The 22,346-nt window shown below is 40.2% G+C and overlaps 2 protein-coding genes across 2 annotated transcripts in view; one reads left to right on the top strand and one right to left on the bottom strand.

Moving 5' to 3' along the window:
- Positions 1-22,346, top strand: part of LOC148102245 (voltage-dependent N-type calcium channel subunit alpha-1B-like) — a 224,611-nt gene that overhangs the window by 93,522 nt on the left and 108,743 nt on the right. The window contains exons 21-22 of the mRNA XM_087842717.1: positions 3,648-3,808; positions 3,920-4,057. Coding sequence (XP_087698843.1) covers positions 3,648-3,808; positions 3,920-4,057 — 299 coding nt within the window. The remainder of the gene's footprint in view (positions 1-3,647; positions 3,809-3,919; positions 4,058-22,346) is intronic.
- LOC148102248 (uncharacterized) lies at positions 4-1,490 on the bottom strand. Its single transcript, XM_087843933.1, has 3 exons — positions 1,027-1,490; positions 637-888; positions 4-132 (listed from the first exon to the last, which is right to left on the bottom strand). Exons 1-3 carry the CDS (start codon positions 1,148-1,150, stop codon positions 23-25), a joined length of 486 nt encoding a protein of 161 aa, XP_087700059.1. The 5' UTR covers positions 1,151-1,490; the 3' UTR covers positions 4-22.

Genomic DNA, 22,346 nt, shown 5'->3' with positions numbered 1-22,346 from the left:
AATCCAAGCAAGTAAAAAGCTGTCAGTGCTTGATGTTCATACCTGTGGGTGCAGCAGCAGGAGCTGAGGGACCAGAGACTGGAGAGCCAGGAGAAGAGACAGCTGAGGACTCTGCTGCATGATTACTTGACTCTATGAAGACAATATTAAATGTTAACAGGTTGAAGACAATAGTCATAGAGAATATTATATTATTATATACTTATTATTATATACAGTGGTCTCTCATTTATTGCAGCACATGAACAGTAGTCACAGTTCTCACAAGTTGATTCTCAAAGTGAAAACCTTTGTCGATTTTAAAACGTAAAAGTATTATGCCGCGCTTTTTCTAGGGTCATAGTTATGAGTGTTTTTGTGCTGTTTTTTTCTATTGGACGTGATGGTTATCAAAACCAAACATGATAAGTTTGGCAAGCGCAGGAGACACGACATGGAGGAGATTTGTCATTTGGGCTGCAGAATGCAATGCGCATTGTTGAAAGCTGTACGGTGCAATAAAAAAATCAGCGAAAAGGCGAGGCAGTGACGGATGAACAGCGGGACTACTGTATACTGTTTATTAATAAACAAAATATATTCCTGTATGACAACACGCATAAATTAACTGCCTACATTAACTCTATGTAAACATACCTTCTGACTGACACTCCCCTGCTGCCTCTTCGGGCTGTCCCTGGTCCTCGGGGGAGAAGTTCTCCACGGTCCGCACCATATTGCCGCTTGTCTCCCGCGGGGTGAGGAAGGGGTCCAGAAACCCCATGACCGCGAAGAACTTCCATTTTCTCCCCGATCCTGCTGCAGACCCACTCCTCTTCTCCTTCTCTGCCTTCTTCTCCTTATTATAAGTGTCCCTGAGGCTCTTCCACTTTCTCCTGCAGATGTCCTCTGAATAAACGCATTATCTTGTTAGCGGAAAGGTATTTGTACATCAGTGGGAAAATAGCGGGACAGTAGGCGGGCTTGCTAGCTTTTGCGCGGGTTCATCGGGTCAGTCTGAAAATTAAAAAGAAGGAATGAACTTACCAGGTTGCCCGATCTCCTCACTTATGTGTCTCCAAGCTAGGTCCTTTTTATTCCTGTCTCGGTAGAAGTAGCAGCTAGCATCATATAGCTCCGGGTGATTAGCACTGATAAGCTTTTCCTCCATACTGAATGAAGAATCAAGGGCTTTGGCTGGACCTGCCCCTTTGACCTAGGTCAGAGCCACGTCACCAGGCTCCTGATTGGTTGTCGCGGCGCGATTTGACGCTGGAGTTCAGATTTTTCCAACTCAAGCGGTAGACGCGAAACGCGCGTATGCACAAAATGCAACACAAAAACTGACGCGCGTGGTTTTATTCGCGAGTCAAACGCGCCAGACGCGCTACACTGACGCGCGTTTCACGCGTTTTGGCGTTTTCGCGACGCAAATCTGCTTCCGAATTTTCGCGGGACCCACAATCGCGCGTCATCGCGCTTTTCCATTGACTTTACATGTAAACCTGACGCTCTATTCGCGTCCATCGCGTTCGGTGTGAACACACCGTTACCCTCTCTCTCGCACTTTTTTTCCGCCTCACTCCGCATGTAAGCCTTGTGCTTTAAGCTGGGATGAGGGGGGAGGGGCGGTAGTTACACTCAGTAGCACAGGAACAGACCGGGAGGGAGAGAGAGAGAGAGAAAGAGCCAGGGACAACAACGTCACATTAGAAAGGTATAGTAATCATCCACAACTATTTTCAGTTGCAGATGATAAAGGATTCAGAAAGTTTATTCATGCAGGTCCATATGACAGAGAATATGCATCTTCTTTTTGTTTTTATATTTTAATTTATATTTAATTCTGTTGAGGTTTGCAGTGTTTTGTGTTGTTTCACTTTAAATTTGTAAAAGGAAAAAGAAATTTAAATAGTTAAAAGTTGAAATGTGAATAGTTGGTTTTTGTAATGTATTTATTTATTATATTTTACGTGAAGTGAATAAAAATAAAAGTATATTTACAGTGGCCCCTACAGAGAAAGAATGTACAAATTTCAAAACAGGTATGAACTCTGAAGCACGTACAAAAGACAACAGAAGTGCTCGTGTTGAGCTTTTGTTACCTAGTGGCTACACAAGCCAGCAAGTACCAACGACCGGATTTGGTGTGTGGTAATAACAGGTAAATGAACATTTTTTTAAATTATTTGAATATATATGAGTGCTTGTGTATAAATACACAAACAATACACATATGCTTTCAATTGTGTAATTTAAGTGATCTAGGTAGTTCTGTTTTGGAAGTTCAGTTCATGCTAGAAATGTGTTTTGGAGTTTGTATGTGTTTCGTCTCTAGGGGCCACCGCCTATATTTATATATAAAAAATATATAAATAAAACCACTTTTTTTTTTACATTAGTAATTCCTTTTGTGCATAATTTTATATTATTGTTAATAATAAATTAATTAAAGCAACAAAACAACCTGAAGAGCCGGTTTGGAGCCAAAAGAGCCGGCTCTTTTTAGTGAGCCGAACCAAAAGAGCCGGTTCTCTAAAAAGAGCCGGAAATCCCATCACTACTGCCACCACCATGTTTCACTATAGGCACCATGCATTTCTTTTTGAAATCCTTACCTTTACCACACCATACAGTTTTGAAACCATTAGTTCCGAAAACAGTGATCTTTGTCTCATCACTTCAGATTATAGAGTCCTAGTAGTCTTCATCTTTTTCTGCATGGGCCCTAGCAAATTCTAGGCGTGCTTTTTTGTGCATGGGCTTTAGGAGAGGCTTTCTTCATGGACGATACCCATGCATGCCATTCCTCTGAAGTGTGCGCCGTATGGTGTCACAGGAAACGGTCACTCCAGTTTGGCTTTCTACTGCTTTAGCTAATGGCAGTGAACTTGCATGGCGATGTTCTTCAACCCTTCGCATCAGAAGACGCTCCTGTCAAGATGTTAACTTACGTGGAGGGCCTGGACATCTCTGTACAATGGTTGCATTTCCATCTTTTTTACATTTTTGGATCACTTTTGCTACAGTACTTTGACTGATATGTAAAGCTTTTCTGATCTTCTTGTAGCCCTCACCTTTTTTGTGTAAAGAAATTATTTCCTTTCTCAGATTTTGTGACATTTCTCTTCCATGTGGAGCCATTGCTGACAGCATGAAATGGGAAGGGCTTTTCTTTGTTAAGTAATGTCCTTTTATAGTCACCTGTCTGCTGGACATCTCTTAAATGAATCATTAGACTCACCTGTGCTTGAATGCCTGTTAATTCGAATTTTGAAGTCTTAAGCGTGGCTTTTCTCCTAAGACTATAATTGGGGTGTACTCATTTTTGCGACATGGGCTTGAATGAATTTGTTAGGAAAATCACTTTTTTGTGTGCACAAATAAACAAATCTTGTTTGCAATCAATGGCCCACATTTGTGGGAATATTTTGTAGTATAGTATCTCATAGAAAATGTTGATTCTGAAAGGAAACTAAAGGTTTTCTGACAAATGTAGTGGGGTGTACTAATTTATGCTGAGCACTGTAGCAGTTAATTAGTAGTCATTTTGTAGACAGCTCTAGTTAAGAAAGCAGCATAGTAACAAAACAACCAGCATTAAATCATATTTACAAATTTTGTGTAATCTTCTTCATTTAAAATTTAAAATCTGTTTGTGTCCTCAGGCGGTGTTTGACTGTGTGGTTAACTCTCTGAAGAATGTGCTGAACATCCTCATTGTTTACATCCTCTTCATGTTTATCTTTGCCGTCATCGCAGTTCAGCTCTTCAAGGGGAAATTCTTTTATTGCACTGATGAGTCCAAAGGCCTGGAGAAAGACTGCAAGTTGGTCTAAAAAAATCCCTACATCCTCACTTCATATTTCAGAGCTTAAGTAACTAAACTTTCAAATGCTACTTCTTGTGTGCCTGTCTCCACTTGCTTTATTTCTTACAGAGGACAATTCCTAGATTATGACAAAGACGAGGTGGCCGCCATGCCCAGAGAGTGGAAAAAGTATGAGTTCCATTATGACAATGTGCTGTGGGCTTTTTTGACCCTCTTCACTGTCTCGACTGGGGAGGGCTGGCCAACGTAAGTACAGCTAGTCTGATTATTAAAATGTATTCAATGAAAAACAGGGCTTGTCCAGGAATGTAGTTTCTTGTTCATAAATGTAGCCTTACATGATTCCAATGAGAAAACTATTTAAAAATGCAAATAAAACTGAAAATAAAAACTTACCAAGACAGAAGTTCATCCAAATATTCAGAAGGCTCTGGTATGATGTTCAAGCCAACAAGCAGAAAACCCAATACATTAATCAGAAAAGATCATAGCATCATAAAGTTCAATTTTATTTATACAGGACCAAATTACACCTACAAACCCTTCAAGGTTTATATTGTAAGGTAAAGACTATGGAAGCTCGTTTCCACCACACACAAAAAAGTATTCATAACTTGAAATTTTGAGTTATTTACTCGAAATTTCGACTTATTAACTCAAAATTTTGAGAAAAGTAATTAAAAAATTCGAGTTAGCTCTGCCAACTAGCAATCTACATGAACGATGTCATTTTGTTGTTACCTGGAAGGGGTGAACAAAGGCCAAAATAACAAACAAAACAAGCTACTACAAACTACAAACGCTACACCTAACTCCCTAACTGAAATAAACAGGAGAAAACAGTACAAGGAAAAATAATAAGGCAGCTCACCCCTTCTGTTTCAGTGCTATTTACAATGTGCTATTTACAAGTGAAAACTAATGTACACACTAAGTACAAAGCTCAGTAAGTCACGAGAATCACAAATATCACAGAGTTTGGAGGCCAGGGTCAGGTCTATGCTGCTGTCAGTTGCTGCCCCAATAAACTGCTGGTGAGGGATTTTTAAAGCAACCATGATCAGGGGACCAATCAGCAGCCGTCAGCTTATCCAATCAGGGACCTGCAGGGACTTAAAGACACAGACAGAACAAGAAACAGCCACCAAGAGACATTATGGCCAGGGCCATAACTCAAAATTTTGAGAAAAGTAATTAAAAAATTTGAGTTAGCTCTGCCAATTAGCAATCTACATGAACGATGTCATTTTGTTGTTACCTGGAAGGATATGGCTCAGAGGAATGGCCACTCAAAACCGGATCGCAACATATTGGCGCTTTCGAGATTATGTTTTCCGTTAGTAATGCCATGTGATTCGGCTAATAACACAAGGATTTCATCATTTCTGAAGCCACACTGAAAATACTCAGCAATTTGTGCATTCATGACTGGCTATAATACTGGTAGCTTAGCTATGTCATTTGTAGCTGAGGGCTTCAGCTTCCGGGTAACAAGAAAATGACATCATTCACGTAGATTACCACGTAGATTACCGATTGGCAGCACTAACTCAAAATTCCGTGTTACTTATCTCAAAATTTCGAGAAAATAACTTGAAATTTCGGCACTAACTGGCACTAAATGGAAGGAGCATACAACCCCAGCCTCTTTGCACTGGGTCACTGTTCCTTACAGGATCCAATTTAAACTCTTACTTTTTGTTTTTAAGGCACTTACCGGCCAAGCCCCTTCTTACCTGTCTGAGCTCCTAATTATTTTTGCTCTAGAGAAAACCATGAGGTCCAGTTTAAAACTCATGTTGTCAATTCCACGGACTACTTCATTCCTGTGGCGACAGAGCCTTCTCTGTGGCAGGTCGCAGACTTGTGTTGTGCATGGTGAACCAATACAGGAATTGAGCCATATGAATGAATGAATGAATGAATGAAAGCCTTTATTTGTCACATACAGGTTGCCCTGCTGCGAAATGGAGACCCCCCCTGACCTTACACACAAGACACAAACATTACATGGGGTTACAAGTCGGAGATAGGTAGCGTTACAGAAAAACACCGAAATGTCCACACAACGGGAGGGTACAAGAGGAAAAAAGAGACCTCCCCTCATGCTGTGCTTCCATGGTAGGACAGCACGAGAACAGGAAACAAAAAAACTCCTCTGCACAAAAAAGCACATGAATGTCCACGTCACAACATAATAAGACATAACAAGCCACAGGGTTGGGTAGGGGATAAGGAGTAGCCCCAGGCAACACAGCAGCAATCCTTCCACAGCGCCGTCTCTTGTACAGCGCGGGCCCAGACCCGCCTCGTGTTCCCGGGGGACAAGAAGCAACGAAGGCGTTGGAGAAGGGGGGGGGAGATGAGTGAGTGCTTATCAGTGTAAGTGTGTGTGTGTGCGTGTCCATAGTTCAGCTGAGACAGTGTCCTTCGCCCTATCAGGCTAAGTAAACAGTCCTCCAGCCAATCCAGGTGGCCTTGCATGGGATGGGGAGAATAGTCATATCACAGTCGTTATCAGGGAGTGTTTGTCCGGCTTCAGCCTTGGGCCTATACAGCTGGCGCCGTAGTGGTGTCTGCATTTTCATCCCGAATTTGTTGATTTCCTTTCCAAACGAGCAGCTCACGAGAATTTTCAAGCTGATCTTACACTGATGCTGGTCTCTCGATCTCCCGTTGGAGAGCCGCGAGCCTCCCCATGATGGTATCAAACTTCTGATCCGTGGTGTTGTCATTCATTTGAGCCTGAGACCTCACAACTGCAGTGATCCGTTCTGGGATGTGATCCAACTGTCGCTCAAGGTTGTCATTTTGAGCAGGGCCCTCTCTGATGTATCCCACCATACGCTCAATGGTGTTGTTTTGAGCCTTCACAGCAGCTGTAAGCGTCTCCAAGGTGTTATCCATGCTGCGTTCGTTGTGAGAGGTCGCGCCTCGTCCCGTCGCTTCGATTCCAGCGGGCAGCTTTGGGGGGGTTTGAACAGCCGGTTCCGCTCTCTTATTTCTCCGATAAGTCAGGGCCAAGCCAGCTCCGATCTGCAAGAACCCTGTTATCATGGTTCCGAATAGGTAGATATCTTCAGCGTCCTCGATCGACAGTCCCGCCAGGCACATGAGCCTCCATTTCTGCCACCCGTCCATCGTGTAACCGGCAGAGAAAGTCCCTCCGGGGCACTCGGGCTCTCCCGAGCCCAGACTTCTCGTTGAGAAGAGGGTGTCAATAGCATTCAGAGACCAGTTGATCAATTCCATAATTCTCCTTTAGGTTTTAGAGAACGACAGTGAGAGACTGTTCCAGGGAAAGTAATGCACATGAGACAGACAGGACACAGAGGCTAAGCAGGGAAGATAAGGGTAAGGAGGAGAGGAGAAAAGTGCGACCGCCTTCGCTGAGAGCCAAGAGATAAAATATATTCGGTGTGGGGGAGATTACCCTCTTTATGACCAAGGATGTTGTTAAAAACAGTTGTGAGCAGGAGGTCACACAAACGCACCCCCATGACACACACACACACGTGCACACACATACACACACACACACTTAGTGCCTTGTCTTTTGTAACCAAGGGGGATAACCAACACAACACAAGCACCTCCCACCGTAAAGTATATGTCACCACTGATATACTGACCTGTTTTCACCTCTTGTAAATAAAATAGTTTATGCATACCATGAATGGGCTTCCTCTTTTGTTTCAAGCTACTTGTAAAATAATATAGAGAATATAAGAAGCTGCAAAATGGTGCCTAACTCAAAATGAGATGAACCAAACAAAAAACAGCTAAATTTAAAATATCTGACGTTTAAATATTAAATAAATAAAAAATATTTTATTTGTATAGCACCTTTCTAGACAGAATCACAAAGTGCTGCACTTAAGATAACAAATAATCAAAGGGTAAACCAGACAATATAAAACAGGCAGACATTTAACCAAAAACAGTTTTAAAAAGGTGAGTTTTGAGTTGTTTTTTAAAAACAACTACCAAGTCCACAGTTCTTAATGTATGAAGGAGAGAGTTCCACAGTCTCGGGACAGTGGCAAAAGCTCTGTCACCCTTTGTTCTCATCTTAGTCTGTTTTATAGCAAGTAAGCCCTGATCAGATGACCTCAGGGACCTGCTAGGGTCATAGGGCTGTAGCAGATCGGAGATGTAGGGTGGTGCCAGTCCATGCAAGGCTCTAAATGTCAAGACCAGGATCTTAAAATGTACTCTAAATTCAACAGGAAGCCAGTGTAGCTGAAATAGCAATGGTGTCACATGTGAATACTTGGAGGTTTTGTCAACAGCCTAGCTGCAGCGTTTTGCACAACCTGCAGACGATCCAGAAAACCTTTGCTTAGACACATAAACAAAGAGTTACACAAGAGAGATTGACAGACCACGTGACTTTCGCGCATTGCATTGTGAGTACAAGTGGCAGCAAAATCAAAACACTGCATCAAGCGCTAGCATTTCCAGCACCGGTAATCATTAATTCTGTGGTTTTAATCCCTACTTGCATTTTATTTGCCCCAAAAACAGTTATGTACAAAATGACCGAGAACACGGCAGGTCCGTACAAAGACAGACTTCACAAAAAGGTAAAAAATAAATCAAAAATCAAAGGAGTGAAAGGGTTAGACCCATACGTGCATACGGAGTGGAGTAAGGACGTTAGCATGCTCCCCAACTTTCATCACGCACATATTTATTACTATATGGTCCTAAGTGTGAGTGCATACACTCACAAAATGTTTAGTAACTTCAGATCCCTGCAACAAGCCCAGGTCCAGTTTACTTTTATGATTTGGACTATTCCATTTCACAGCTGTTGTTAATTTTCTTTCCTTTATCTCCTGTACAGGCCAACTCAATCTATTTGTCTTTTTAGGTTGTAGTATTACACAACATTTTCAGATCTAATAGAAATAATATAAGTGTTTCGTAATTCATTCAATTTATTGTCTTTATTTATAACTGGCCATATTGTTTCATTCTATTATAGAATCTTACAAGAAAGAGGCAAAATTGTATTCCATTATGCTTTATTAGTAAATCAATAATGCAAAAAAAACCCCAAAAACATTGCAAAATAACATACTGGAAAACAGTTATTCATCACTTGATTGCTTCAATACAACCCTTGGACACATATATACGGGATTTTTCGTGGCTGTTTTGATATCGCTCTCTCTCTTAACCAATCAAATCTCACTGTGGTAGCAGCTTTAAACTCAGTATGACCCAGGTTGATAGAGGGTTCCCAGTCTGGATCGCATTCCAGCATTTAGGCTGGTTTTCCTACAACAGGCTATTGCAGTTAATAATACAACAGCTTCTTGCCATTCTTTGTGTTTCTTTTTATTGCTGTGTGACTGTTTTCATGTGAAAGCCTGCATGCGCTAGTACCGCTTGCCACTCGTACCTACAATCCTTTGCGGTTTTACCCCGGAAATGACGTCACATTTCCAAGCGTGAGGAAATAAATGCATGTATAGCTATCTCCAGTTTCGAGCGAGATAAAATAGGGCTTAACACATTTCTTAAATGATAAAAACAAGACCAAACCAGAAATTTCACATGCCCATCCAATGTGAGAGTCGAGTCAAAAGTGACACCTAAATTCCTGATAGAGGATTTAACATACACAGAAAGAGGACCAAGGGCTTTCACTATCTGGGATACAAATCTGTCCGGAGCACATATTAGTTTTCCCCTCGTTGAGTTGGAGGAAATTTACAGCCATCCAACGTTTGATGGAATCTAAGCAGTCATTTAAAAGCTGAAGGTTAGATGAATCCTGGGGCTTAAAAGAGATGTACAACTGAATATCATCAGCATAACAGTGATAAGAAATGTCCTCAAAAGAGCCCATTATATGCTGGAGGGGGAGAAGATATATTAAGAACAATAACGGCCCCAAAACCGAACCCTGAGGGACATCATAAGTAAGGGAGGCAGAGGATGACCTAAAGTCGGAGACCACCACAGAAAAAGATCGGTTATGTAGATATGAGGAGAACCACTCCAAGGCAGTACCTGATACACCAACCCAATGTTTAAGCCTTTCGAGGAGGATGTGGTGGCCAACAGTGTCAAAAGCCGATGTTAGGTCCAACATAAGTGGGACCGAGCATTTTCCTGCATCATTATTCATCAAAATGTCACTTGAGACCCTAAGAAGGGCTGTTTCTGTGGAGTGAGCTCTGCGAAAGCCGGACTGAAACTAATCGCAAATACTATGTTTGTCCAGAGTTGCTATAAGTTGCTTAGCCACAACCTTTTCTAGAAGCTTAGCAATTAAGGGTAATTTAGAGATAGGTCTGTAGCTACTCCAAAGAGATGGGTCTGGCTGAGGTTTTTTTTTAAGTGGGAGAATAGCAGCATTTTTAAAATAAACCGGAACTATACCAGACGCCAGTGAAGAGTTGATTAGAGTGAGCACAGATGGACCAATAATTAGTGACCTGACACTTAAGGGGAATGCTTACATGAGTAATATGCTAAAATAATATAGCAAGTCAATAAGACTTTACGTCTGTGAAGGTTCTCAGTCATCCAGGTCATCGTAGTCAAAGGAGCTTGCAAAGAAAAGCGTCTGGACTTCTTTAAGTTACTTGAAGACGTTTCACCTCTCATCCAAGAAGCTTATTCAGTTCTAAGGTCAAATGGTGGAGAGTCCCAGATATAAACCTAGTGGGAGTATCCCCCCATAGAGGGACAAAAGGACCCCCTGATGATCCTCTAATCGCCTGAGCCAAGGTGTGAAACTGGGTGTGGGTCCCAATCAGCCAGAGTTTCGGGTGAGTTCATTGTGAAACCTGGCCCCACCTTATCATGCAAATTCCTGAGGTCAGATGGCCCAGGGTGTGAGTGGGCGTTAAGGCGTCTGGGGAGGGAACTCAAAACTGGATTATAGATAATAAGACTTTACAAACCAGGATTTGCTTTTGTAAATATTTTCCTATAAACTTCCTATAAATTTTTTTATACATTTCCCAGTGTTATAACACTGTTACATCATAGTCTTTCAACACCAACTGTCTGCCATCTACAATCCAGTTTTGAGAACCCTTCCCAGGTGCCTTAATGCCCACTCACATCTTCTATCAGGTGATCTCAATAGGTCACATGATAGGGTGAGGCAACATCTCACAATGGTTTACCTGAAATCTCTGCTAATAATGACCCAGACCCTTTTTCACACCTTGGCTCATGTGATGAGCTGTCTGATCAATAGTGGGTCAACAACCCTCTTTAAGGGATAACTCTCACTAGTGTTTAAATACCTGGAACTCTCCATTATTTTTTAATGAATGGTGGAAATGAAAGTTTCAGAAGTTTCACAGATGAGAGATGAAATGTCTTCAACAAATTGAAAGAACTCCAGTGCTTTTTATTTCATAGATAGTTCTGTGAGTAATTTTCTGTAAAACGATATATAACGCTTGGCCAGGACTTCTTCTCAAAATCCATTACAGTGGGTAAAATAAGTATTGAACATGCCACTAATTTTATATTATATATATTTCGAAATGTGCTATTGACATGACATTCTCAAAAGATGTCAGTAACAATCCAACCAGTCCACACATGCAAAGAATCAAACCGCAGATGACAGAGAGACAAAATATTGAACACATGAAAAACAGGAAATACAAAAAGGCATCAAAAGTCATGACACAAGCTGAAATGTATCAGTAATTAGAAAGCAATCCTGCCACTTAGTGCAAATTAATATTAACTCGTTCAGTCTCAGCTGATGGCCTATAAATAGGTGTCTATACAAAAAACATCTCATGATGGACAAACTAGTGAGCTCTCTCAACTGTATAACCTTATTGCAAAATGGGCTGGTGCAATTGGTTACAGAAAAATTTTCTAAACTGCTGAAGGTTCCAGTGAGCACTTTTAGGCCCATAATGTGGAAGTGGAAAGAACATTTCACCATAAACTGGCCACAACCAGTGTTGGGAAGGTTACTTTTAAAATGTATTTCACTACAGATTACAGATTACATGCCCCAAAATGTATTTTGTAACGTATTCCGTTACGTTACTCAATGACAGTAACGTATTCTGAATACTTTGGATTACCTATCATGCTTTTTACAACTACATGACTGTACTATTGCTGTGTGAATTATGACTTTTACTGAAGGTTACTCGCCATACCAATACCGACTAGATTTTTAAATCTTAATATAAATGAGTAACAGTAGGGTGGACATTAGGTAAGGCTGCACTTTTTGCAGCGATTTCCTATAGAAAACGATTCCACGCGTATATAAAACAGGTCCGCGGCTCCGAACCGTAGTAAAGGGACCTCTGGCTAATACGTTGGGTTCCGCGTCGGTCTCATAGCTGAAAACTAGCTTTACTTTGTTGTCTGGGTCAACTTTGCTAGCGAGAGACAGAGAGAGGCGTTGAAAGGCTGCTCCAACGGAACTTATTTTTTTCGGAGGAAAACACGAAAAAAGTGTACAGCCGAGTCTTAATAGCTTACCTATAACTGGGCTCGTCAAGCACTCTTTTTGGCTGCAGTGGTTATTATTATATTTACATGCTTCCAGCTCCCGTTTCTGCTCGATGACAGCTCGTACTTTTCCTTTTTCTCCCTCCCGTGCTCACGGACACATAACGGGTACGGCAGTCCATTCTCCCTGCAGAAGGGACTACACTGTCCATGAAGCTACATTCTTTAGGGCTATGCCATAATACACACCATGTTTTGAGGTTAAATGGGAAAGCTTATCACCTCAAACATACAACCCCAAGAGTGAAGTTTAGAGGAAGGAACATCATGGTGTGAGGCCTGTTTTTCATCATACTGCACTGGCACCACTTATTTTTATTGAAGGAAGGATCAATGGAAAAATGTATCAGTGTATCAAGACATTGTTGATAAAAAATCTGCTGCCATCTAACAGGATGACGGGGATGAAATGAGGGTGGATGTTTCAGGAAGGCAATGATCCCAAACACACACTCAAGGAAACTCTCAACTGGTTTCAGAGAAAGAAAATAAAACTGATAGAATCGTGCAGTCAATTACCTAACCTGAATCCAATCTCATCTATGGAAAAGAAAAATAACCTCAAGGATTTGAAGCCAATGCGTACAACTAGTTTCAATAAGCGTGTTCACTACTTTTTCCCTGTGTCATTTGTCATTAGTATATATAACTTAATTCAGGGATATCAGTGTCTGATTTCTTTGCATGTGTGAACTGGATGGGTTGTTATCAACTTCTGGTAGTAATTCATGTCAACATCTCATGTCAACAGCAACTTCAGAAATATATATACAGAAGACTGGTGACGTGTTCAGTATTTGTTTTACCCACTGTATATACAGCTTATTTCTCGTAACCTGAAGGCTTTTGTTTTATTTTTGTTTGTTTTTTAGTTTTTTGCAATTTGCCTTTATTGGATATTGAAAGTGAGGAGAGGGGGAAGACACACAACAATCCCCAATATCATGTAGTCTGCTCTAGCTAATAGCTAATTTTACTTTGCTTTAACTAAAGAATTGTTTCACTTTGTTCTCTTGGGAAACACACACAGAAACGTTTCCTAGCCTGAGTTATATAGTTTATAATGATTAGCTTAAAGTGATTGTATGGATATGTTCCTGTACCTTCCTTGCTGCAGTGTTCTGAAGCACTCCGTGGATGCTACCTTTGAAGACCAGGGTCCCAGTCCAGGCTATCGGATAGAAATGTCAATCTTCTACGTGGTCTACTTTGTCGTTTTCCCTTTCTTCTTTGTCAACATCTTTGTTGCTCTAATCATCATCACCTTCCAGGAACAAGGAGACAAGGCCTTGTCTGAGTGCAGCCTGGAAAAAAATGAGGTAAAGAGCTCAGAAGTTTAGTATTACAATATGTACCTGATTTCTCTTTTTCCCTTTTTTCTTTTTCTTTTTTAAAAAAAGGATGGATTTGCATAAAAACACTTAGCAATGGTTTATGCTCTCTTTTTTGGCAAAAAATATTAACTTTGTATTATTGTGATTACTATGTAAAATATTCAAATATGGCTACATAAAGTTGTGGGATTTTGATAATTCCCTAGTGACAGCCATAGCTTAATGTTATTCGTTCAAGTAAAAAGTAATGTATTAATAATATTCTTTGTCGCAATGTTTTTGTTGCATTATTGCAAAAGTAAATTAAGTTCTTAAATTTCATGTTACTGAATACTGAATGTTTCATCACTGAAAAATTTCAGTGTAGAAATTTCAGTGTAGGTTCCTGGTATGCAGTATTACTGCATACCAGGAACCTATTAACAGAGTGAGAGGTGATGAACACAGGATAGGTTGCCACTCTACTAGAGTAAGGCAGACTACTCTACTCATCTGTCTTACGAAGTTTGAACATATATAATGATTGCTGTGTAACTTTAGCTTCATAAATCAAATTGCTTTAAACGCTACGTGCAGATGAACAGAATCAACTTTTGGAGATTTACTTACCTGGATGATTGAGCATGCATCAAGAAATTGCTTTAAACTTTCAGAATCAGTCTGCTCTATCTAATAGCTAAAAACAAATCATAATCTGTAATTTGAAAACTTCACCAGGTACATTATTGGCTTGCTAAAATATGAAAAATAACTAAAGCTGTCTATATTCGAGCGCACGATAATAAATGCAAATGAAGAAAATGCTATTTTCATTAAACCTTCATGTTGGATTGAGCAAATATGAGAAACTGAACCACAAAAAAATATTAATAGATTGTCCTATCCAAATAGAACAAAATTCTGGGTTTTCCAGATGATAATTTAAATATAATTCAGAAGATATTTTTGTTATTTAAGTGATTTTTTTGTTTTGAAGACCTTGGGTCAGATTGGGTCTTGCCATCTGAAATCAGCATAAAAAACAAACTAACCAAAGTTTGGGTATGTATTGATCATTTTAGCCTCAATATTTTATGCATTTTTTTAAAAAGACTTCCACCCACTTTCATGCTTTTTTTGTTGTTGTTGCTGTTTTTTAAACAAAAGACAATGTTAGAACATGATCATCTCAAAAACGATTAAAAAGGTTGAAATTTTCACTGATCTTTATTTCCATCAAAATGAATTTGTGATAGAGGCATCAAAAACTGTCTGAACATTTAAAATATGAAAAAAAAATCAAGCAGTCCCGTAAAATCCCCATGTGTGATAACACATAAATAATAAAACTACACGTTGTGAAAGAGAACTAATGATAACTTCTGGATGTTATCTAATATCATTTTAAAATAAATTTAAAAAATGTGTCAAGTAATATTTCTATAACATATTTAAAACAACAGCTGTTGACCAAAGTGCTGTGTGTCAAACATAATCAAATAACAAGGCATAGGACAGAGTGCCCGATGTGACAGATAGTTGGGTCCTAACTTTCGGAACAGCAACTGCAAAGGCCCAGTTTAATCTGAAACTCAGGACAGTTAGGAGAATTTGCTCAGCAGACCTCAGTGATCTAAACGGAATGTGCAAACTTAAAAGTTCAGTGGTAAGACTGCGCCAACCCATGCAATGCTTTAAAAGCAATTAAAATCTTAAACTCAATTCTACAATCAGCTGCCAGTGTAAGGATGCAAATATGGGGGTTATATGGTCTTGTTCGTGTGTACCAGTCAATAAGCAGTGGAGCATATAAATAAAATAAAAAAAGACCCCCATGTGTGTTTTTTTGTTTTGTTTTGGGGGTTTTTCAGGAAAATGTATCCCCAGCCTAACTGGAAAACAAATCTCACTACTATACTAAAAAAGTAAAAAATATCAGTAGATAGTCTAACCCGCAGAGAACAACATTTTGGAGTTTACAGATGGTACATCTGTTATAAGTGAGAAAACAATGTTCTTAAATATATGCATATTTTTCATTTTTAAAACCTACTCTATCCACCTACCATTTTCACACCTACTGCCACGGAGGAGTCTGATAATTCAGATTAAGGTTAAAATATACAAAGATGTATTACAAATACAATCAGCATACTGATCCCCTCTTGCCAGTTGTGGAATTAGGGTTAAAGTTGGGTCACGGGGTCAGGGCGTTAGGGATTCTGTTTAGGAGTTAGGGACAGCATCTTATCTCACTCCTGATCATGCCATTGTCATGCATTGTGCTGTGGCAGGCAGAATGTGGACCCAAATGCAGGTTTCAACACACATGGGGATAACTCAAAGAGGCAGCTTTATTTGCTGTGAACATTCATGCAAAGAAAACACAAAACATAACATAAACAGGAAACTAAAACTAGGGAGCTAGAAAAACAAGAAACTGGGGCGGGGAGTTACCTAGGACCACTCAGAAAAGACCACAGGAGAGACACACAGTTAAATGAAGATACCAACGCGACAACGGACAGAGAAAAACACAGGCAGAGAAAAACACAGGGCTAAATACACAAGGGAGGGAACACAGGAGGAATACAGCTGGGAAGGATCAAACGTAACAAGATGGGGAGGAAGCAAAACTTAATACACTAACATAGGACATAAGACTATCAAAGTAAAACAGGAAACAGGAGACAGGCACAGAAGCATGGACTTGTAAATGACAAACATAGATATATTGAAAAAATAACTTTATGTGTTATATCTAGAATGATTAATATATGTAGAAATGTGGCCTGTGTTGGTTGACTGACCTAAATAATAAACTTCTGGCTACTAACCTTATTTAAATATGAAATATTTTTAAAAATATATCCATATAGTAAAAAACAAGGAACTGCCCAACCAGTCCAGGTGTTTTTGGACTCCTTTTATGGCAAAATTCCCAGGAAGGAAACTGCCATGGGTGCTATGAAGTAGTGGGAGTTTGGTATGATGTTGGAGGATGTGTTCATTTTAAACAGCTAAAAAGCAAGAGTACTTTCTAAATATATTGATATTTATGCTCCCACCAGTACCTTATTACCATTACATTGGAATAAAAACTAGAGCACTGTGATATTTTTTTAATTCCTCAATTGATATTTAATTGTTGTTACAGTAGCGCCACGGACTAAAAAGTCAGGTGCCACAGCTTCTCTCATTGAGTAACGTGGAAGCCAGGTCATGATGTTGACCACAGCATAGTGGCTTTATTGTCATCATTAAAGGGGGTTTAGCCCAACACAGAGCTGTTTCTTGATTATTCTCTTTAAGATGGAGATACATTATCTTTCCTTTGATTTTTTTTTTAGGTTTTAGGGAAAAAATTGTGAACACTCAAGGACACTGTACACAGTAGAATAATAAAAGCAACATAAAAGCAAGTTTACACAATCATAAAAGCATAAGACATAAAACAAATTTAAAATAGAGTGGAGAGGTTATGTGGGATAAGCTATTTTGAACAAGTGAGTTTTGAGTTGGGACTTAAAGAGAGAGAAGGAAGAGATATTTCTTATATCAGGAGGTAGGCAATTCCAGAGTCGAGGAGCAGAGCAGCTGAAAGCCCTGCTCCCCATGGTGGCAAGACAGGGGGAGGGGACTGAGAGAGAAAGGGAAGAAGAAGATCTAAGACACCGAGATGGGGCAGTGATCTGAACCAGATCAGAGAGATATGGAGGAGAGAGATGATGAATAGCCTTAAATGTCTACAAGAGTATTTTAAAATTGATACGATATTTGACCGGGAGCCAATAAAGCTGCTGCAGGACAGGAGTGATGTGGTGGATAGAAGGGGTCCTGGTGATAATATGGGCAGCAGAGTTCTGGATGCGTTGGAGCTTGTGGATGGATTTTTGAGTAAGACCAATACAATTACAATAATCAATCCAGGAGGATTGAAGTGAGGAAGAAGGTAGATGAAAAGATCAGATCCCTGGGGCACGCCACTGCTCAGAGGGTAGGGCTGAGAAGTAAAGGATTTGAGTTGAATAAACTGAGTGCGATCAGACAGGTATTATTTAAACCAGGCTAGTGGAGTATGGGAGAGACCGATGGAGGGTAGCCTACTGAGAAGAATAGAGTGAGAAATAGTGTCGAAAGCAGCACTCAGATCAAGGAGAATAAGAATGGAAAGTAAACCGGAGTCAGCTGCCATAAGAAGATCATTGGCTATTTTTATAATAATAATAATAATGGATTGCATTTATATAGCGCTTTTCAAGGCACCCAAAGCGCTTTACAATGCCACTATTCATTCACTCTCGCATTCACACACTGGTGGAGGCAAGCTACGGTTGTAGCCACAGCTGCCCTGGGGCAGACTGACAGAAGCAAGGCTGCCATATCGCGCCATCGACCCCTCTGGCCAACACCAGTAGGCAATAGGGTAAAGTGTCTTGCCCAGGGACACAACGACCAGGACAGAGCTTGGTCGTTGTGTCAGAGCGCATGTGTAACCGGAAGGTTACACATGCGCTTCCCAACCCCCTGAGCCACGGTCGCCCCGTTATAAGTGCTGTTTCAGTGATATGGGAGGGGCGAAAACCAGACTGGAACTGTTCATACAGATTATTATTAGTTAAATGTGAGTGGAGTTGTGTGGCAACTATTTTCAACAACAACAACAACAACTATTTGTTAGTGATGACAGCTTCAATTCAATTCTCCTGTATGGAGAAACTAGTTGCATGGATTAGTAGGGATGGGTATCGAAAACCGGTTCTTAATGAGAACCGGTTCCCACTGTTTCTTTTTTTTTTCTTTTTTTTCTTTTTTTTTTGCCTGTCCCGTTTGGATCTTTAGCCATCAGAATTGTTGTCTGAAGGCCAAGAAAGATGCCAAGTGGATTTACTTTACCAAGTGGATCATCATGGCCTTGCCATATTGGTCCATTTGATTGACCTTTATTATAATTATGTATTTATTTTATTTTCGTTTTTTTAAAGACTGGACAGACATGACTGGGGGATAGGACAGTGAGAAAGAATGAAAGAAAGAGAGGGAGGGAGAGAAAGAAAAATAGAGGGGAGAAGAGATGGTGAGAAAGGGGGGAAGAAAAAAAAGAAAGAAAAACAAACAAAACACCTGGATCACCTGTATGGAGATAAAATACCAGAAGAGAAAACAAACAACAAAGAGCAACATAATAAAAACAACACCATCACAATAAACTAGCTAACAATAGATAACAGTAGATACTTTTTTAATTTCACCTGTTGAGAATGAAAAAAGAAAACAAGCAGAAGAAAACGAGAGCAATAGAATAAACATCATCAGTTATATGGGAATATAACTGTAAATACTAAATATTAAACATTATTGTGCAGCACGTAAGATCGACAGCGCACAGTGTGCTTTGAGGTAGGCGCCAAAAAGGGTGTCGTTTGTGTGTGTGAGCACCCGTGTGTACACCTGTGAGCATGAACGCGCTTGTTTTTAAAAGGTTCCTTCATGTTTCTTCATGTAATGATCTGCTAGAGGGTGTGGGGAGCCACAGCCCCGTCCACCAGGGGACAGGTGTATGGAGGAGATCAAAACTCCAGACATCCAGAGGCCCTCAGAACACAAGAGACCAAGGAAGACCAACAGAGGGGCAGCCGCGCCACTCTGTATATTTTATATTATTTTATAATTTTACATTTACAATTTTTTTTCCTGGGGACCCTGTGACACCCCATTGAAGAGCCATAGGCTGGATCTCTTAAGATCTCACTGTTGGGTTTGTAAGGCCATGTTACTCAAAAAACTCATGTTACTAAATTTCTATCTTGTTCAAAGAGAAGATATAAAACAAAGTTCTAAGCTAATCGACCTTGGTGTTCTCCTTTTTTAAAAAGAATCGATAAGAGAATCGATAAGAGAATCGATAAAGAATCGAATCGTTAAACAGAATCGAAAATGGAATCGGAATTGTGAAAATCTTATCAATACCCATCCCTATGGATTTGTCAGGTGTGAGCTTCCACACAAACAATCTTCCAATTCTGAAGGTGTTTTGGGCCCCTTCTATGAACTCTGAGCTTCAGTCCTTTCCATAGACTAGATTAGATTCAGTGCAGGTTATTTTGCTTCTATAAAATCACTTGAGAGTTTCCTTGGGTGTGTGTTTGGGCTCACCCATCCTTGTTTTGTCTTCATTATCCTGGAAAATGGCAGAAGATTTTTTTTCATCAAGCATGTCTCTGTACATTTTATCATTTATCGTGCTAGTGCAGCATGCTGTTTTTCAGCATGCTGCACTAGCACATATTTTTGAGGTTGATAGCCTTTTAACCTCAAAACATGGTGTGTATTATGGCATCCAAAGAGTTCAATTTTGTTCTCATTGGACCAGACTATATGCTCCCATGTTCTTCAACATGCTTTTTCTTTAGCAGTGTAGTCATGCTTGGTAGGATGCATGCAGGCCTTGGCAGTTGAGTGCATTACTTATTAAAACCATTGTACCTGCTAATTTCAGGTCTTTCTGTAGTGGTCCCTGGCTCTTGGACAACTCTTCTGATAATTAGTTGCATTCCTCTGTCTGAAATCTTGCAGGGGACACCTGTGGCCAGTTTATGGTGAAATGATGTTCTTTCCGCTTCCACATTATGGGCCTAAAAGTGCTCACTGGAACCTTCCGTAGTTTAGAAATTCTTCTGTAACCAATGCCATCAGCCCGTTTTGCAACAATAAGGTTGCAAAGGTCTTGAGAATGCTTACTGTCTATCATAAAATGTTTTTCTGTATGACACCTTGGTAATGAGACACCTATTTTGTAGGCCAGCAGAAAATTGATAGATTTTAGCACATGTTGTGATTTTCATGTCCTTTTGCATCGTTCTTTCTACATGTGTTCAATACTTTCCCCCTATGTAATCTCATTATTTAACACAATTTATAGCCATCTATTGTTTGATTTCTTTGCATGTGAGAATTAAATGGGTTGTTAATGACATCCGGTTGGAATTTCATGTCAATTTCAAAATATATTGACTTGTTGACATGTTTAGTACCTATTTTTACCCAGTGTATCCCATATACATATAGTCCAGGTCAAAAGTTTAAGACCACACCCGTAAACCCGCCCAAAACAGAAATCCAAAACAGAAAGTTCCAAACATGAACTCAGTAATGAGTAGATCCACCATTATTGTTGATCACTTCAAAAATGTTTGCATTGTTCTTGATGCACAGTGTTTCCATGAGGTGAGTGGGAACATGTCTTTAAGAGGTGAAGACAGCCGCACAAAAGTTAGGATCTGTTTTCCATCATTGTAAACTTCCCTTGCCATCCATCCCCAAAGGTTCTCAATTGGATTTAGTTCAGGGGAACACACAGGATGGTCCAAAACAGTGATGCTGTTCTCCTGGAAGACGTCCCTTGTCCTGCAGGCATTGTGTACAGTAGTGTTGTCCTGTTGAAAAGCACAGTCATTACCACACAGACGAGGGCCCTCAGTTATGAGGGATGCTCTCTGCAACATCTGGACATAGTCAGTGGCCATTTGATGCCCCTGTACCTCCTGAAGCTCCATTGTTCTACTAAAGAAAAAAACACCCCCTCCACTGTGGTGTGTAGAAAACATCTGCTTGTCATGCCAGTAATGTTGGAAGCCATCAGGACCATCAAGGTTACATTTGTTCTCATTACAGAATAAAACTTTCTTCCACCTTTCAATGTCCAATGTTTGGTGCTCTCATGTCCAAACAGTCAGTTCTGTGGCTTTCAAGGAGATGAGGCCTTTGAAGACCTCTTTTGTTTTTGAAGCCCTTCAGTCTCAGATGCCGTCTGATGGTTATGGGGCTGCAGTCGGCACCAGTATTGGCCTTAATTTGGGTTGAGTATCGTCCAGTGTCTTGACGGACAGCCAATTGGATCCTCCAGCTCAGTGCTAGTGAAATTTTGGGGGGTCTTCCACTTCACTTTGTTGTTCCATAACCCTCAGGGTCATTTAAGAAATTCCAAATGCCTGGGAAAGTTTTTTTTAGCCTTTGCCATCAGAAGATCATGACAGTGTGTACAGATTTGGACTTTTAAAGGCATGTGGTCCTAAACTTTTGATCAGCTGTAAAACAGTCTGTTTCAGTTTAAGAGTTGTTTAAGAAATAGCATGCTTAAATAAATGTTTCTGTTTTTCTTGAGCATTGGGATGGGGGCTGGAACCCATCCCAGCTACCATAGTGTGAGCCCTGGATATTCTATAATCTAACAGAAGGCTAAAGCTGGATTGTTGAGCAGGGAGAGCACGCTTGCTGTCAGCTGCACTCCAGAGACTGTCCATCTGCCTACAGTTGTTGTCAGATGGAGGGAATATACAAAGTGTGTGTTACAACCGGTTTTTGGGTTGTAACATACAAAGAGCTCAAGTGAGAACAATTATCTTTGAAGTTTTTTTTTTTTTGTATTTCTCCTGTTCCTATTGAACTCCAGTATTGCTCCCTATCTTGACCCACTTGTCAACTAATCAACATTCAGCAGTCGCGTACATTATCCCCTTCCTGCAACATGCAGTCAGGATGTTAGAGGGCTGATTGGGTGCTCGACGGTGAAAACCCCTCTCCCCCTTAGTCCAACCGAAAAGTGTACATTTGCAAGACTATAAATACTCCTAAACAGAGGCTATGTCCACACTAATGCATTTTCGTTTGAAAACACTTAGACAGCGTTTTCGCTCATGGAA

This window comes from Neolamprologus brichardi, chromosome 7 (assembly GCF_056152115.1).
Source record: "Neolamprologus brichardi isolate AB-2024 chromosome 7, ASM5615211v1, whole genome shotgun sequence".
NCBI classification, from domain to species: domain Eukaryota; kingdom Metazoa; phylum Chordata; class Actinopteri; order Cichliformes; family Cichlidae; genus Neolamprologus; species Neolamprologus brichardi.
Note: the sequence above shows the minus strand (reverse complement) of the source record. Positions and strands in the feature narration are given on the sequence as shown.

Excerpts from the sequence above, each read along its gene's own strand:
- LOC148102248 (XM_087843933.1), bottom strand. The coding sequence starts at position 1,150 with ATGGAGGAAAAGCTTATCAGTGCTAATCACCCGGAGCTATATGATGCT. Across the intron at positions 889-1,026 it reads TGAGGAGATCGGGCAACCTG|AGGACATCTGCAGGAGAAAG; the intron begins GTAAGTTCATTC and ends GCGTTTATTCAG. Across the intron at positions 133-636 it reads AGGGGAGTGTCAGTCAGAAG|AGTCAAGTAATCATGCAGCA; the intron begins GTATGTTTACAT and ends TTGTCTTCATAG.